General features: G+C 43.9%; 2 protein-coding genes across 5 annotated transcripts in view; both read left to right on the plus strand.

The window, feature by feature from the left end:
* Positions 1-4,596, plus strand: part of LOC131465535 (phosphatase and actin regulator 1-like) — a 44,218-nt gene extending 39,622 nt beyond the window's left edge. For all 4 annotated transcript variants that reach the window (XM_058638317.1, XM_058638326.1, XM_058638297.1 and 1 more), the window contains exons 10-12: positions 137-281; positions 1,893-1,965; positions 2,156-4,596. In XM_058638317.1, coding sequence (XP_058494300.1) covers positions 137-281; positions 1,893-1,965; positions 2,156-2,171 — 234 coding nt within the window. In that variant the 3' untranslated portion in view covers positions 2,172-4,596. The remainder of the gene's footprint in view (positions 1-136; positions 282-1,892; positions 1,966-2,155) is intronic.
* Positions 4,597-5,639: 1,043 nt separating this feature from the next.
* Positions 5,640-18,160, plus strand: part of phlpp1 (PH domain and leucine rich repeat protein phosphatase 1) — a 40,213-nt gene continuing 27,692 nt past the window's right edge. The window contains exon 1 of the mRNA XM_058631042.1: positions 5,640-7,768. Within this exon, the coding sequence (XP_058487025.1) occupies positions 6,157-7,768 (1,612 nt within the window). The 5' untranslated portion in view covers positions 5,640-6,156. The remainder of the gene's footprint in view (positions 7,769-18,160) is intronic.

Raw genomic sequence — 18,160 nt, forward strand, 5'->3', positions numbered from 1 at the left:
ATATATCGAATCATTGCTCTTGTATTGGGATATGTACTGTATCATATGACCAGGTTCTTGGCATACACAGCCCTACTGCCAACAATCACAGTATATAGAAAAACTTAATCTCTGTTTTGTTTTGTTCTTGTTCCAGCTGAGCCAGAGGCCGACTGTAGAGGAGCTGAGACTGGCCAAAATCCTCATCCGATTCAGTGACTACGTGGAGGTGTCAGATGCCCAGGATTACGACAGACGGGCAGATAAACCCTGGACCCGGCTCACAGCAGCCGATAAGGCCAGTAGCACTTAATCTAATCTTATACTCAAGACCCCTTCCTTCAAATGTCTTCAAACACAATCATCATGCTCCCTGCGCTGCCTCATTTGACGCAGTCCTTACCACGGGGATTTGTGGTCGATGGACGTGTATCCCTTCTCTTGTTCCGGCAAAGTTCCACCCGTTCCACCTCAGCGGTTTTTATTTCCGTTAGTGAGTAAACACCCTGGAGCTGTCCTGCTGCTCACTGCCCAGCAGTCCCTGGCTCTGAGTTTTAATGACTGCTTGATTTTTGCAGGGCAGATATATTTCTGCCTCCTTTGCTTTGCTCTGTCGACGCACGGCTCTGAACACGTCGGATCCTCACACCTGAGATCCTCTCCTGAAGATCGTGGGGTTCCTGCGCTTTTATTACGCAACAGCTCCTCCTTACATAAGAGGGTGATCGGACAAGAAGAATTACCACAGCAGCCTTCATCTGCAACGCTAAACTGTGGCCTCCTTTTTTATATCATTAAGCACAGATTTGAATATTGTGCGTTCTCCTTGTCAGACCCTGAAGTCATGCTGTTCACCATAAACAGAGCCATTTCCTGGCTGTGTTGATGTTACACATGACATTTATAGAGGGGGGGGGCGGTGCAGGTAATTAAAATGGCACAGCACACCAGTTTTTATTTCTTGGAGCTGTTGGCTCGTCCTCACGATGAGAATCTCTTTGCAAGACATCGTGGCTTTGGGCAAAGCAGTGTTACAGTGTCCCAAATCTGAATGTGTAGATCTACATGAATGGCCAAAAAAACATTGTTAAAGCTAAGCCGATCATGTGCATCATACGCCATTTGTTTACAGTGACTTACTGTCATTCTTCATGCTGTTACTGCATGATTGAAAGTCAATATCTTGGAGCGACCACTCAATGGACCGGGAAGTAGTCGCACGCTTGGAGTCGCTGTGCGTCTGGAACTCGTTCCCCAAGTTTTCCCCGTCGACATCCGACAAAATAGTTGTAAATATCGAACGTTTTATAATCTGACAAAGGTTAGATACTTACAATTATAAGTTCCAGATGGATGGTGACTCCAAGCCTGTGACTACTAGCTTCCTAAGGCCCGCCCATGGTCTGAATCGCAAACAATAAACCAAGAACAAGCACATACAATAACATACAATATTTTTGTATGACTAAATCAATATTTGATTTGCTTCTTAAAAAGTGGTGTTTGAAAACATGACACTAATCTAATTCCGTGAGGAAACACCTGAATACACAGCTATATGCATTGAGGTGCTTAAAGATCGTATTGGTTGACACTGTGTGGTTTTTATTCCACCTAAATCCTCTGCATCAATACTTTTTATGGTTAAAAAAAAAAAGAAGCACAGACTGATCACCTCCATAGACCAGAAACAGACTGAAGAGCATTGTAGCTGTTGGACGTCTCAAGAGGACGATACTGGAGTGAGAAGAGGGTTCAGCAGAATCATTTATGGGCGTTGAGATGAACATAAATGATGCACGAAGCATGCTAAATGGACGGAGGCCGGGGCTTTAGAGGCTGCAGTTTGCAGACTAAGCCCTTTTTTTGCGTCGTCTCTCAATCTTTCTCTCTTGTTTGTGCTCTGCAGGCAGCGATACGGAAGGAACTCAACGATTTCAAAAGCAATGAGATGGAGGTGCACGAGTCAAGTCGCCATTTAACCAGGTAATGCAGAATCCGTGTATGTGCATGTGACTGTGCATGCCTAAATAGGAAAGCGGCGGCGGTGGCGTTCATGTGCTGCAGTTTATAATTGGCTGAACTGACAGTGTGTGCGTTGGGGTTTTAAGCCGAGGTGATGAAATGAGATGAAACAGTGCTTTTTATTTGTGTGTGTGTGTGTGTGTATTTCCAGGTTTCACAGACCATAGTAGACCACCACTGTCTCGAGCAGCGCCGCACTGGTGCTCTCCTCCACTGAGAACCTTAAGTGCTGGACAGTAAAATGGTGCCCGTTTCTACAATAAGGCCATGTCTTCTGAAATGCCTTTTTTCAAGACCCACACAACTGAGTCGGTACTACACCACAGGATGCAGACGCCCACGACTCGATCCACTGTAGTAGCACACAATGGCTCCAGTTGTGTAACATCGCCCCTCTGTGGACTTGGCTCGACTGTCTCTCAAACGCCTCTCTGCTGAGCTCCGCGGCAGGCGCTCAGCTCAGCGGCAGTTTGGACAGCGGACGGGTTTTGTGTTTATTTTCGCAGGGGGCAACTGTACCGTCACTTCATCGACTGACACCAGTGGACTTGTCTCAGTGGACATGTTTTAATTCTGCCTATTTATTATGCCGTCACTCTGAACTCCTCCGGCCCTTATGGGCAGCTCTGTATGAGTACACAGTGTTGATTGTTCTGAGTTCACTCAGCAGGAGATCCATCTCTTACTGCACCTGCTGGGACTTGAGGAGGAGCTGCTTAGAAAGAAACACAAGAGGGAGAGAGGGAGGGAGGGAGAGAGGGAGGGAGGAGTCCCAACATTAAGATTATGTGCAATATAGTTTTCTCTTCAGCTTTCCCTAGACTATAGCACCCCCTGGAGTCTGCTTCATGTCATTATCATGTAGTCCTGACGTCTCTTCCCTCATTATGTGTAAATTCTCACTGTACCGACAATGTTGACATCTAATTGCTAACTGTGAATTCGGGAGATTGGTCAAAGACGACTGCGCTCTCTCCAAATGTACATTTTGTTTATACCAAGTAAGGGAGGATACATTAAAAGAGGAACAAAGAAGAAGAAGAAGAAGAAGTAGAAGAAAAAGATTTATGCTTGATCAAGTTTCATTCACGTCAGAATCATATAAATTTAATATGAGTACGTCTGCGGCTGACGGACACGTTCTTGTTGCCGTTGTGTGCAACAATTATGTTTTATATTATTTTGTTTTTTGATAGAGGCAACAACATCTACGTGTTCCAGCTCTTTGGATAGATGAATTTCAAAATAGAATATTGAGAGATAGACTCGCCATGATATTTTCTCTTGTGTTTTTTTAATTTAATTTAATTTTTTGCAACAGTGTATTTAATGATCTTTGCTCATTAATATCACTGTACTATACACTTTACTTTTATACTCATGTCATTTTGACCAAGCAATATGCTGTTTGTATAGTAAAAGGTTATATTGCAGGTGTACTCCCACCATTTTTTACTGTGCTTATACACTGCGTCTCACTTCAGGGTTTTGATTTTTCTTTTATACTTTACATTAGAAAAGCTTTATTCAGGAGGACTTTCTCTGCATTTTCCTTGACTGATCCACCTTTAAATATTTTCAAAAAAGCTGCCTCTTCGAGGGCTCATTGACAGTCGGTTAGGATCTGAATCAGTTCTCAAATCTGCCACAAAACATGAAGCATTTTTAAAAAAACAAAACAATACGAGCACTGATATTAGTGGATTCAACAAGTCAGGATTCTTGCATTTCTATTGCTAAAATTGTTTGCACTTGGCTTTACAATGGTCACTGTTTCAAATTCAGGGCCCAAGTATGTACAAATATTTTTGGATTTCTGATCCGTGACCAGTTTTGTCTCTTTACTTCACAGTCTTGTTACCCGATCGCCATACGCAGTATTCCAATTCTCATTATGCTCGATGTACACAGAATATTTTGTATTATTTTTATCGTATTCTTTTTAATTTCACAATATGAAATTCCTGTTCGTCAGATGAGGGGAAAATAGGAGCGGTGGAAACTTTTGGCTACTTGATGATGCATCCGTCAACAAAGAAGAAAACATTTTCTCCCTTTATGTCATGGTCTCAACCAGTGATGGATAAATGACTGACTGAGAACACGGACAATTATTTTTGCACTTTATGGTTTGAATGTGAAGCCGTGGGGGGTTTGTCACAATTCTGAGCACTTTGTTTTGGATCGGTACATTTTAATCTAAATTTGACTCCGTCAGAGACTTTGAATGACATTGTTTTTATTTGTAACTTTCTGTGTGGTCCCAGTATTATCACGTCATTATTAGAATTTTCTCTGTTCATAGATTCAGTACAGTTTAGCGTAATAGGAACGCGTTTATATAAAAACCCTCCTATTCTCATTTTTGGTTGCAAAAAAACAACAAACAAAAACAACATGAGCCCCTGGGCTGAGCATGATGTTTTCCATTTTGCTGGAGTCAAGGAACATGAATTCAGCAATAATCAGTTTCCTTTTATTTGTTGATGGAGCAAATGAATGCATTTGAAAATTGTTTTTTTTGTTTTTTTTCATTTTTGAAATACATACCATGTTAAGGATACATCATGCAGATTAAATTTCATCTCTGAATGCATTTGTACTGTATTTTTATTTATTATATTTATTTAAAACAAAATCCCAGTTGCATATGTGGCATTTTTAGGGACATTTAGTAATTTAACACTTAATCCTTTAACACTCCTAAATCTTAATCTAAATTATTTAAATCATATTCCAAGTGTATCCATTTAAGACTGTAGTGCTTGATAAATCGACATTTGTACATCTCACAAATTCAGTTCATTCAGAAACAGTTGTCCTACATGACACATTAATTGGCAGACGCTTTTATCCAAAATGACTTACAATAAGTGCGACATGACAAAAATAACAAAGTAAAGTGGATCTTGTTTAGCAGCATATTGCCTGTACCATCTGTACAGTTTATACCAGCAAAGTACTTCACCTCTCCATCTTAAGTATAGTCAACAAATAATGGAGATGTGCTGCAACAAAGAAGGCTTTAAAATGTGAAATGCATGATGTGGCCTCAGAAAAGCAAGCTCCTCACCTTTGGTAGGCCTACATGCGAAATACTTCTTCTAAGGGTACGAACACCAAACTTGTTTTTATTTTATAGTGATTATACACTTGTACAAACATATTTACGGTTTCCATTTTGCATTTATGCCAAAAAAAAACTCCTTTATGTCACATACTGGAACCTTTTTAAAGTGCAAAGTGACCTGTGGCTTCACCATCGTGGAAAATGGGGAACCTCCACTAGATGGCGACAAATCACAGAGGAAGAAAGGCTGTGCCCTGAGTCAGTCTGAGCTACGGTCTTGTGAAATGGCGTCCTGATGAGATGGTGCTCAAGTTATTTGCCTCGTCACCACTCGTCTAAAAATAATTGGACCCACAGGGAAGCTTCACTTTTCCATGCAACGGAATCTGGAGGACTTCATTAAGTGGGGGGGGATAAGTACAGTGATTGCAGCTAACCGTGGGAACTCCACATATTCAACAGTTGACAGCTTTCGAGTTCCCATTTTGTTGAGTGCGCGGCTACACTGAGCAATGTGACAGCTCGTTAGTGCGCCGTTAGCACACACACACACACACACACAACCCTGCAGTAGTTAAGAGGACGTACCTCCGCAGCAGCACCCCAAACATTTTATACGAGCTATGTTTACTCCTCATCTGCTCACCGCCTCGCTTGGAGAAAAGCATCACGGGAAACGTAGTTGGACGACGTCTTCACTCCGCCGTTGAGGCGCGAGTGGGCGCACTACACTTCCCACACTGCACCGCGTTGTTGTTAACGACCCCATCTTGTGCCCTCCTCATGAATATATAACAGGCACTATTTGCGTAGGAGGTCGGCCGACGTTCATTTCATATTCCAGCGCTGTGTTCAGCTCCAAATGGGACGCGGCTCCTCGTCTCCGCCCTGCGCTGCGCCCTGCCTCTTCCCACTGGATTTAATGGGTAAAATGTTCTTCTGGAGCAGCGGAGGAGATTCCGACAGGGACTGGGTAAGGGACATTTAGCAAGGAGGGCACGCAATTCAGGCTTTTAAATGTAGAGGTGTAAGTGAGTGCGCACCACTATTTATTTCGAGTGGGGGACTTTTCATTGGGAGAGATGGAAAGCGTGCATTCTATCGCGGAGGATGGCGCGTCGGATGGAGGCGCGGCGAAGTTAATGAAGAAGCCCAGCGGACTGTCCGTCGCCCGGGGGACTCGAACGGATGATGGCGGTGGACATTTGGCACCCTCCCGCGCAGAGGTAAAGAACGGGAATAGCCTGTCTCATACCGCGGGATCCAGTGCGTCAAACCGAGCTGTGGCGTCTAATGGCCGGAGCTCATCCAGCAACTCCAGCTCCCTCCTGTTGAGACGGAGGCGCTTGAAGAGGAACCTCTCCGCCGCAGCTGCAGCCACCGCAACCTCAGCTGTAACCGCCGCCTGCGGTGCCAAGATGAACTCGGCCCTGTCCTCTGCGTCTTTGCACACCCGGAGTCTGGACAGAAAGACGCTGCTTAAACACCGGCAGAACATGCAGCTGCAGTCCGCAGATCGCGAGTGGGTGAGGGCTGATCTCCACCGGGGCTGCTTACATGTCCATGACAGACGGACGCCCTCACATCCCCGGCCGGTCCTTTGCACTATGGACACCACAGCCGGCGAGGTGGCGCTACGTGTGGGTAAAGTGAGCAGTAAGTCCAGTTCTGTTGTGCGCATTTTTAGTAAAGACAGCCCCAAGACAGACCAAAATGGAAACTGCAACATGAAGTATGAATATAGTGATGATAATTCATGCAAGGGGATCGAAGACCCAAGTATGAAATGTAACCACCTGCCTATACTGGAGGCCACAGAATTAAGGGGCCATCCAAGTGACAGACTGAGGCTGCTGCTCATGGAGAATGCAGATGAAAGGCATAAGCAACAGGACGTTGATGGAAAACTTTTCACCCCTGAATCAGAGTCCCAGGATATCATAACCTGCTCACTGTCAGATTTAAACTCTAACATAGATACTCCCAATGACGATGACTCTGAGCACAGGAATGGCATTGACAGTTATGGAATAAATTCTGGTTCTGATGTGGAGAGCAGTGCTTTTGATGACCTGAGCTCCGGTACAAGGCTCAGCGAACACAGGGACTCTCTCAGCGATGACATGATCCTGGGCACTGAGGCATCCATCCTCAGCCCCACGTTTGACAGTGCCACAGAGGGTCAGGACATGTATGCAAGCTCCTCGGATGAGCTGGACCTTGACTGTCCTGTGTCAAGCACAAGTATGGACCCCATTTCCCAACACCACACCACTGGCATCACTGCCAAGTACAAGCAATGCAGCCTGGGAGTTTTACATGACATGCTAAAAAGTGTTGGGCCAGATAGCAGACAGAGCCCACACAGCCTGGGCAGCCTGCCAACCAGCAGTAGTGCCGGCTCATTGTCAACAGCATGTTCTACAGGTAATACACCTGACACCCAAGATCCGGACTGTGGCTTAATTGATGAAAAATCAAGGTCAGCAGCAGACCACAATGGAAATCCATGTGATTCCAGCCCCACGCTCTATGTGCAGATGCATGGCGAAGCTATCAGGAGGCTTAGCCCAGATGAGAGGCCTCTGCAGATCCAGAATGACTTTCTCTTTAAGCTTGGATTTAAGGATCCGTGGAGAGTTCAGGAGGAAGGGCTCAACACAGAAATTGGCTCCTTGTTACGTTTTTATGCTGGTAAGTGAAATTATAGTTTACTGTACAATTTCAGTCTCTCATCATCAGGTTTCTGTACATTTTTTAACTTGCCTATTTCAGTATAGACAGCAACGCCTTGGTGTTGTAGTGTTTACCGTTATTGAACAAACAGCCAGGTGCATATTAGAACAAAACCATCATTGTACCCCTTCTGTAACAGGTGTTATTTCCACATATTGTTTTTGAATGCTGTCAGGGAAGGTGAGTGCGGCACTAGACCTTTGCTGACAAGTGCAAAATTGATTTAGAGTGGTCTCATTAAAGGTCTGTGCTTCCCACTGATGGTTTAACTGTGTGATGTCATGAAGGGGTCAGAGTGAGTTCATGGTCCAAAGGATGCTGCTTTGCCAGCTCCACCTTGTCTTAGGGACTTCCTTAAAATGTCCAGTTCTCTTTTTTCTGGCCTGAACTGTTTCTGTTGGACTGTAGCAGCACAACGTGGCCCCATGGACACACATGACATTACTACAAAGGAATCATGGCAACTTATGGTGCTCAGACATGGGGCCCTTTCCGGCTTTTGCCCCATTATCATCCTAATGAAAACGCTGAATGCCTTTGTGGTTGGATGGAGAGTAAGGGTGGGAGCAGTATGGCTGGGAGACCATAAACCCTCTCTGTGGACACTGAGTTCTGGTCATTGAGATGCTGCACAGTGCCTGTCTTATTGGCGTCCAGCGAAGCCTCTGTCACACTAACTAACAGCCTGCCAAGCTGGTTTAACGTGCTCTCCCAAAGCTCAGAAAGCCCCTTTCTTCCCCACGCATGTATGGAAGAGAGATACTAAGAGAGGCACTATCATTCTGAAGCTCAAGCCTCCTGATCCAAGAGGCTGTAACTAAAGGTTACTCAGTACCAAACTGAAATGGTCAATTTTTTTTGTTCTGTTCACGTTTTCACAGTCACATGAGGTTCATCAACTGCTGTGCTCTTGAAATTGCTTTTCATTAACACGGGTTTGTATTCAAGGCTGTATGAGCATTCACAGCTGGGCTCATATGGATGGATGTGCTTTTAGGGAAAAAAACAAATAAATCCTACATCCAGATCCCATGTGAGAAGGCTTAGGGCAACATTCTCATTCAGGACAGTGAAGAGCACACACAGAGGAATTTACTGTAAAGGGAAAGTGGAACAAATGCCCTTGTGACATGTCTATCTGGAACTGCTGCCGTTTCCTTACATGAGCGAAGCATGTGAGGAATGTACGCTGGCTCCCCTAGAATGTCAGACACCTCTGCTGTGGAAGAAGAAGAGTGAGGGGGCAAGGGAGGTGGGGACGGGTGTGTGCGCGAGGGGATACCGTGCTGACATATGTTGAGCTGACTTTGAATGGTTGTCCTGCACAGATAGTCGAGATAGGGACAGCCTCAGCTGACTTGTTGGCTGACTCTGAGGCGCAGCTGCCACAACTGTAGACCTCAGTCACACTAAAGGCCTATTTGTCTGCATGCCTGTGCATGCAGAGTGGCCTTTGATACAGGAAGTCCAGTATCTAAAGTCTATTTTATTGCTCCGTTTCTCAGTGGGAGGACTGTGTGTGCTGATTTAATGGCAAACTAGTGTTGATAATAAGAGAGGCAAATGAGGCAGGAGTAGCGAAGCAGGATAGCGATGGGGTGAGGCTGTTGAGTTGCCATGGTGCGTCTTGCCAGGTTCGTTGGGCCAATTTAACTTTGAAGGGGTCAGGTCATGCTTTGAGTGCAGACTCTAGTGGCCAGAGAAGTCAGACACACTGCCTCACTCACACACACACACACAAGCATGTACAGAAGGCTGATCAAAGGGCTGCTGATCCTTTCAGAGCTGCCCACACTGGAGCCTCTTGTCATGCCTTAGCCAGCTTCATTAGGGTTTTGAGGATAAGGGAGAAGAGTTAAAAATGAAAGAGTCACACAATCCATACATATACATTCTATTGCAGACACGTAGAGTGCCATAGCTTTAAATAAATCGCTCTTCTTCAAGAGATTTAAGGTTTCTTTTCTTAATTGTTAACGTTCATCCATATACGATAAGTGTAGGATACAGGTAATTGTGGCACTTACTAACTTTGACTGGACTTGACTTAATTAGTGCTTCTTCTCCAAGGACAGCCCTAAGTAGTAAAGGCAGCCAGAGGTAGAGAGGAACATGGTTGTTTGTGCTTGCGTGTGAAGACTTGTGAGAAAAGGAAATGGCACTCTAAGCTTTAACCCACACTGGCACAGGGTTCCTTAGAGGCGAAGGACCTGGAGTTCTTAACCAAATCAAAGCAGAGCAGTAAATAATTTAGATTCATTAGCCTACTCCGCTTCACAAACGCTCTTCATCCACATAATTCAGCAAACTTGCTGCATTTTCTCTGAACTCTCTCCTACCCACGCTATTAATGTTGAGATTTTTTAAGAGCAGTTTCTTGTAAACCCAGAGTCGTGTTAAGACTTGGCCTCCTTTTTGAGTGAAATTAATGACCACTGGCACACACTGGCCTAGAATCTATCAGTGTATTATTCCTTTCAGCTTCATGCAAGTTTATAGCTCAGGCTTCTGTGAAACAATATAGGGCTCAATAACAGCTTCAGTATGTTGCACCCAATTCTCAGGTAATTCCCAGAGTGTTTCAGGTATTTGCCAGCAAGGTGAACTTGGCACGAAGAACTCTTCATGCAGAACTAATAAAAACAGAGGCGAGCAGTGAAATATTGAGGATAATGACTTTACTTTTACATAACAACACATGTAGACTCATACAGTGTTAAAGGACTGTGTATTTATCTTTATTCTTCCAAAAAAAACAACTAAATTTCATGCTCAATTACACTCTGCTTATTTAGGAATTTGAAATAATCATGAATTCATTGCTCTGTGGTCGAGCTTGGTTGTCAAAAATGACTAAATGATTATTATCTTTATAAGATAATTTTTATTTACAACTTCCTGCTTCACTATCTTACTTGATATGGATCTATTATATTACAGATATAAAAACCTTTGCATGACCCTAGGACTTTAAAGTACCACTATATCAGTATTACTAAAAGCTGCCCTCAATTTAATGTTTTCACCCCGCCAACATCAAGCATTATAATAAAAGCACTAAACTTATAACCAGACACAAATCAGAGAAGTGGCACAAGTAACAGGCTCGACGTCTCCTAGTCCATGTAGGCACATTACAAGATTGGAGATTTTTCTCTGAAAGCTTTGAAGAGTTTCAATCCTTGGCTGTATCTTTCCACTCTTCGCTAAGGCCTCTTCTGAGGAGGCTGCCATTGGTGACGTGATGTCTTAAGTGACTCTGCAAGGTTTAAAGGCTTAATGAAGCTTTCTCCAGCAAGCTCCGTGGCAGCTATTAAGCAGAGAATCCCCCTTCGCTCCGTCTTGTCTGAGCCACGTCGCCGTCTTTATGCGGTTAGCGTCCCCGCGATTGCCCGCACACACTCACTCCTGCCTCTCCATGAGAACCGTTTCAAAATGCAGGAGAGCAGGCCGTCATCAGGTTTGCTGTTTTATGAGCGGCCGCAGGTTATCCTGATAAAAATAGGAGGATCCCTCCCTGTGATTAGGTTGTGCATTTTGTAATATGAATTATCTTTTACGAGTCACCAGGGATTTATGCAATGCAATATACAGTTTCATTTAAATCTATGAAACATGGCTCGGTTTAGCACACCCAGCATCCTCAACAACTCATACATTATAGCCGCCTCATCCTGTATGTTCTCACTCCATAGCTAATGGTCTTTCTAAATGGCCCATTGCTGAGTCATTATGTAATTGTGTAATCAGATTTCACACGTTCCAGAGCCTCAAATCCAGTACGCAATACACCAGTGTGCACTTTGATTTCGGGCAAGTGCACAGTGAATGCAAAAACCTTCAGTGAACAATCAGCCGGATCAGATTCATGTGCGTTATTTCTCTTCACGCTTGACCCCATGTGTATAAGCGGCCTTAAATGGAACATGGCCATACACGGAGCTTGAGCGGGATGTGTATGTGTCTTTGAGGCCTCAAATGAGGCAGACAAGGACGGGATGGTGGTGTCAGCTTGTAGCAGTTAAAGCCAAGGGAACTGTTTTCTGTCTAATATAGATTGCCTTCCTGGCTGACATCTTCCCACCCTCCTCTTCTTTCCTCTCACACCGAATCTTCCTCCCTCCCTCAATTTCTCTCATGATCGATCCCCCTCCCTCTCCTCTCGCTATCTCTCCTCACATCTCCTCCTCCCTCACACCATCTGACAGTTTCCATTTCTCTTCCCATATCTCTTCATCCCTCCATAGGGCTTTTCATTCCAATACTGGTCTGCCCCTCAATAATATTTATATATATATATAAAATAGACAAAAACTTAAACAGTTCATTTGAATATTTCTTACATATCTAATACACTTAGAAGAGTGATCATGAGTATTCTGATGTACACTTGTGTTCCCCATGTGAACATAAGTGAAAAAGAAAAAGAGAGTCTATGCTCTTGAAATTCTCATTGCTTTGTGGTAAGCGGCTGAATCTCGGCTGAACAATGTCACGCTGGTTTGTCACTCCTGTCTGCATGCCGGCACAGTCTAAGACATGGCACTGGTAAAGAGGAGCGGTGAGAGGAAAAGGGGGTGGTGGTTTGGGAGGGGCAGGGGCTTTCCTGCCCTATGGGAGCAGCTTGGCCTCTCAGCTGTCTGTCAAACTGCCCTTGCTGAATCCTTCCCAGAAACCTAGAACGGTCACAGAAGAAACCCCTTCAGTGGGGGTCATGGAGCGCACTGACAGTCTCACCAGCCCCTACCCTGACCACATGCATGAGGGTGGGGGTGGGATTAGAGGCTGGCCAGCGGGGGCTCACTTTCCCCAGCTTTGATCAACAGCAGCACAGCCTAATACCAGACAACATCTGCAACTCTCAGCATTAAAGAGGCCCAAAAAATTCCGATTAGGGAGCACACAGCCGGCCTGCATGTCCGCCCGCGAGTATACAGGACACAAGTGTGTCAATTCCTGGATGGGAGGTTTTCAAATACCAACGCTCCAGTGGTGCTTACACTGATTTGTTTTACAAAGTATTAGTCTCCAGAGAGCCTGTTCATTTTGTGTTTAAAACAACATATTCGCTATTCAATTTCTTTAACACACAGGAGAAATGCAAGTGGATGCAAAGACCAGCTTTTTTTTTTTTTTTTTACCGTCTTGCCATGCAGAAATGAAAAACCTAAATAGATGAGTGTCTTGAAAACATTATCGAGTGAGGCGAATTTGGAAATTTAAGAGATTGTCCCCAGATCTGTCTTTGTTGAATTTGGACAAAGATACATAAGGTGTGGTTGAGTGGAGCTGATCCTGTTTCTATGGACTCTGTTCTAATAGGAGGGGGCAGAGTTGTTGATATGAAGTGACCCAGTTTAAAGTTCATCTCTATCTCTCTCTCTCTCTCTCAAAAATATGCTGAACCACAAGCATGATACTTCCTCATTGGTGACTGTTTATTTTAGGTGAAGGGCTTTGAAAGCAAACAGTAGGACATAGGTATAACTTTGCACAGTTTTAGAGTGGCTCATTTACCAGACCCGCACTTTCTCCCAGGAGTTATATCTTGTGTATATATATATGCTTGTTGAAGCGGCATTCACGAACATTAACTACCCTTTCAGCATTGTCTGACCAGTTATCAGCCCTCCATTTAACTTCCTCCACTTATCCGAGGCAGCAATACAGTACAGTATTTGACTATACTGTAAATACAGTATGTACAGTCTGTTGTTTGTGGTGGTTCAGTGTTGGGAGAAAGTATTCAGACTTCTGAAACCAAAGTTTTTTGAATTTTTTATCAAATACAATTTGCTATAATCATATGTGTTTGCAGTTTAATGGGTCATGTGACTGCTTACATGTCATTGGATTTCAGGAGGTTCTTCTTCTTTTTTTTTATACCTTGCAGCATTAATGCTACTGTCACACTCACTGCTCTAACGGCTTTGTCTTTTCAACCGGAGCAGGCAAACTGCAAATAAGCCCGAATAAAATCCCGCCTGTATGATACCTGCACAGCACCAGACAACAGAGAGTCATTGACGAAGTCACTGAATAGCGGAGGGACACAGTAGAGCATTTAGCAGTTGAGGAGACAAATATTTTCCACAGGTGTTGGTAGAGACCATAAACAGAACTCAAAGCATAGGCAATCTGTCAGGGAGCGACATGACGACGAGAAATAACACATCACTTTGTTTTCACTTTCCCTGTATGCCTCCAGAAATATAATAATGTGAAATTTGAAATACAGATCAAGTGACCTTTGAGAAAGTTAGATTCAGGGGCGTTTCTTCACGGGAATTTAAGCAGCCTTGGGCCTTGAGATATAAGGAGGTGGCTCTGGGTAACGGCTGATTACATTAGTTCATAGCGGAGACAATTCACGAGACATCTATGGTTGGCAATGTGCAGAGGGCTGCAATCACACCATGGTTGGAAACCCGCTAACTACGTCCAATGTCACCGGCTTGCTTTTGTTTCAGTTAATGTAGTGTCCCTTTTCCCTTGGGCCCTTGAAATCTCCCCCAGGGAATAGTATTATAATTATCATCATCATTATCATTATCAGTGTCATTACAGATTAACATCCAGATTTCCTCCAAATTGAACAGATTAATCAAACTGTGCATCCTAAAGCAGACTATTATAAGCCTCAAAATGGTTCAACTTATTACACGGCACTAAACTGTAGTGTTATGTTATCGCTTGTCACTCTACTCCAGTGATGTTGCTCTGTGCATGCTCCAGAAAAAGAAAACCATCATTTGTTTTCCCCCGTGTTCCCCGTGCCTTTAGGCACACTTTTCACCAGGTGTGCTGACGTGTTAGTGTTGCCATGCTCGTTAATTACATCTTTGATCACCAGCAGAAGCATGTGCTTCACGCTTTGGCCGAAAGCCTTTTCCGCTTGCACCGCGTGCTCGCTCGCTCGCTCCCGCTCTGCGCTCACGTGCCCTCGTTTCCCCACAATTTAAGGCGCCGGTCGGTGTAGTAGAGTTTTGGATCCGTGAAACTGAAATGTTTCAGTGATCTGTGACAGACGGACTCACTGGCGCACGTGCAGCCAGTGTCAAATCATTAACATGTCACTTGCTATCAGCTGTGCAGTTCAACCACCGCTCAGGCCCTGGGAGAAAAAAAGGCAATGGATGATTCACCTGCTGCACCAGGAAGTTACTTTTCTCTTCTCCTCTCCATGCCCGTCTCTTTTGCATTTTATGGTGCGCTCTTTCTAGTCGTGCTTCTATTTGTCATTTTGTCTCCAGTTCCTGTTTCGTTTGTGGTGTCTCTTTTTCTAAGTACAGTTTTATTAACATTCACTTGGCTGTCACCCAGCTCTTTTCTGGCTCCCTCTGATACCCAGTTCCTCTGGTTAAATACTTCCTCTCTTTAGTCTCTCTCTCTCTCCTCGATTCTCACTGCCCCAGCAGCCCCCCACCCCCCAACCCCCACCCCCTCCTACTCCTCTCAGTGCCACTGTGTTCACATGGCCCCAGCATGTGACAAGGAGCCGAGCCAAAACACCCCGGATGCCCGTTTCAGCTCTCCACTGTTCCAGACCTTGTTAAATTTTAAACAAAACAAAAGGCAAGGAAAGGAAGGAGGGGGTAGAAGGAGAAGAAAGAGAAAAAGTGAGCACGTGGGGGCAGGGGAATGTGCAACAGCATCACAATCTCATTCATTCACTTATCCCGTCCCTGTGCATCATCAGGAGAGAGCTGCCCTTTAATTCTTCTACTCTCGCTCCCCTTTCGGTCTCTCTGCAGCGACCCGGACCGATCGCTTTAACTACTGATCTGGGGTCTGATTACGCTGTGGACTCTGCTTCACTGTAATTCAGGAACAGGAACTGTGCGTCTTCATCGACAACTCTCTCCTCAGTGATCCCACGGCTCCGGCGTCAGACACAATTTCATATATTATTGAAAAGGTCCTTGTATACAAGCTCTAGCGGGGAATTGATTTATTGAATGAAGTGTGTCTGCCTTGGTTACACTAGGTGGTGATATACCTTCTTTCTGCTTGTTAATATTTTGCGGGGTTTTTGGGGTTTAGATGGAAACTGCTAGTTATCCAGACGTGGTAGTTCGCGTTGTTGCCGTTCTGAGTCATCATACCATCCACGAACTCTACAATATTTAATTGTTTGTGCTGGTAGAGCAAAAAAGTCTCTTCATCAGACCTAAAAAGTGTACAGGTCTGGATTTCTCCATGTCTTCTGTGTACTTATTACATTCTATTTCTATTATTTATTATTATAAAGCTAGGGGTGGGAGCTGTGAAGCTTGTATGGAGCTCCATTGCCAGCCTGATTATGAACGTATACATGCAGAGGATTTAGACAGACTAAAACAATAACTCACTTTTTTCTAAAGTTGTATGAATGTACTACTTGCTATTTACCTTAATTATTGCTTTAGATCACCCCTGCGTCTTTTCCTCTGTCCAGCGGTTACCACAACATGGCAGCCTTTAATGTAAGTGGTTTGCTACCAGATTTAGCTAAGCTATGAGAGTCCTTCATAGCCTCATATTAACGGCGTTAGAGGTTAAGCACAAACAATAACAAATGATAATCTGTGTCGCTCGTCCGCTCTCGGGGGGGGGGGAAGCTGCAACTCAAAGTGGTTTAACCGTTCCTTTATCTTGGATTAGCAGCTAATAATTCTAGACAATGATGCAAACTTGACTGTAGGCCACGGCCACCACACTGTTAATGTATTTCCTGGCATCACATGTAATGCACCGATGATGGATTCGACACCAGATTTGTTGGCAGACTTTAAACCTCGTTATTTACAGCGAGCAAGTCACTCGCTGTATTTCCAATCGCCGTTCGTTTTGGACGTACTTTAGCTTTTCAGGAATTGTGGTTTTAAAGGGCACAAATATTTGAGTTTAATTATTCGAGCAAAACCGCATCAGACAGCAGCCTGAAGCAGGCACAGCAGTACCCTGCTGTGGTAGTCTGTGCATCATATTTAAAAATGAGTGAAATCTTCTTCTCTCTACTCAGGAATCAGTCAGTCTGTCAACTGGTGGCACATGTGAATGCTCACACATTTGGAAGAATCGCATCTGCTAGTGCTGCTCGATCATGGGTCAAAATAAAAATCACGATTACTTCAAACGATTACGCACTGACTTGAACTTGAAACAAATGGAATGTAGTGCACGTAACAAAAAAAGTGGCTTGAAACGGGATATTTTGAATGAACCTTTTGAAGTTACCTTAAAATAACTATAAATGATTGTATATATCTTTACTTGTGCTGTGTGTTTAACCCAGGGATTCCTCTGAATGCCTGTGTTGACTGGTTGACAAGCAGGACAGGAAATCAAACACCATTACAACATTAAAGCACCATTTTCAGAATAAAAGCCCCCATTTTGTTTTGATTTTTAATCGCTTGGGATCGTAATTGAAACACAAATTTTGATTAATTCCACAGCTGTATCATTTTAAAAATGCCGATTGTGTGTTACCGTGGTAACGGGATGTCAGTATAAGATGCGGGTAACTACATGATTGAAAATGTATGTTATGTCACATGTCACATGTCATGTCACATGTGACCCCATACTCCTTCTGCCGCTCCTATACTATGTCCTCTTTAGTTTAGATATAACTGATTCTTATTTCTGCTATGGTAAAATATTTGGCTAAAATCATAGAATTCAGATCAGTGCTGCAACGTTTTTGTGACATTTAAACTATCACTGTGTAATTGAATCATCCATGCTGGCCTTCAGCCTGTGTTAGTGGACTAAAGTAGTAGCATTGTGAAATCATCCAAGAATACAGAGGGTTATTCATTGGTCATTCAAGTTTGTTCCTTTGCAGTTAAAGTTTGGTTGATTGTGGTGGCATTAAAAAAATAAAGATTTAAGCAATAATTAAAATTCAACTGCGGATGCAAGGGTACTATTAAGGTGAAGTTGATTCTATTCAGGGTATTTGCACCAATTGTGTGTTCCTTCCATCGTGAAAGGACTCATTTTGGATGTCTGTTGTTGTGTAGCTCCTGTGGTCTGTCAGATTGGCTAAAAGAAGATTTATAATGCTGCCGAAGGAGGAGACACTCTAGGAAGTACTTCTGGCTCAAGGAACCGGGAGCGTCGAGCTCTGAATGCAACATGTCCCTGCTTCATTTCTGTCAGCGACAGGCATTATTAATGCAGTGGTACAAATGAACTGGGGAAACCCAGGGCGACAAACAGGCGGGAGTGCCTGCAAGATAATTAATCACTGACATACACTTCAACACACACACAAACTCATGCACGTGCACTCATGTGCGCTCCACCACAATCCGCTCTAACCTTTTGCGTGACACCATCTCACCAATTAGCGTTCTCATC

This window comes from Solea solea, chromosome 1 (assembly GCF_958295425.1).
Source record: "Solea solea chromosome 1, fSolSol10.1, whole genome shotgun sequence".
Classification (NCBI taxonomy): Eukaryota; Metazoa; Chordata; class Actinopteri; order Pleuronectiformes; family Soleidae; genus Solea; species Solea solea.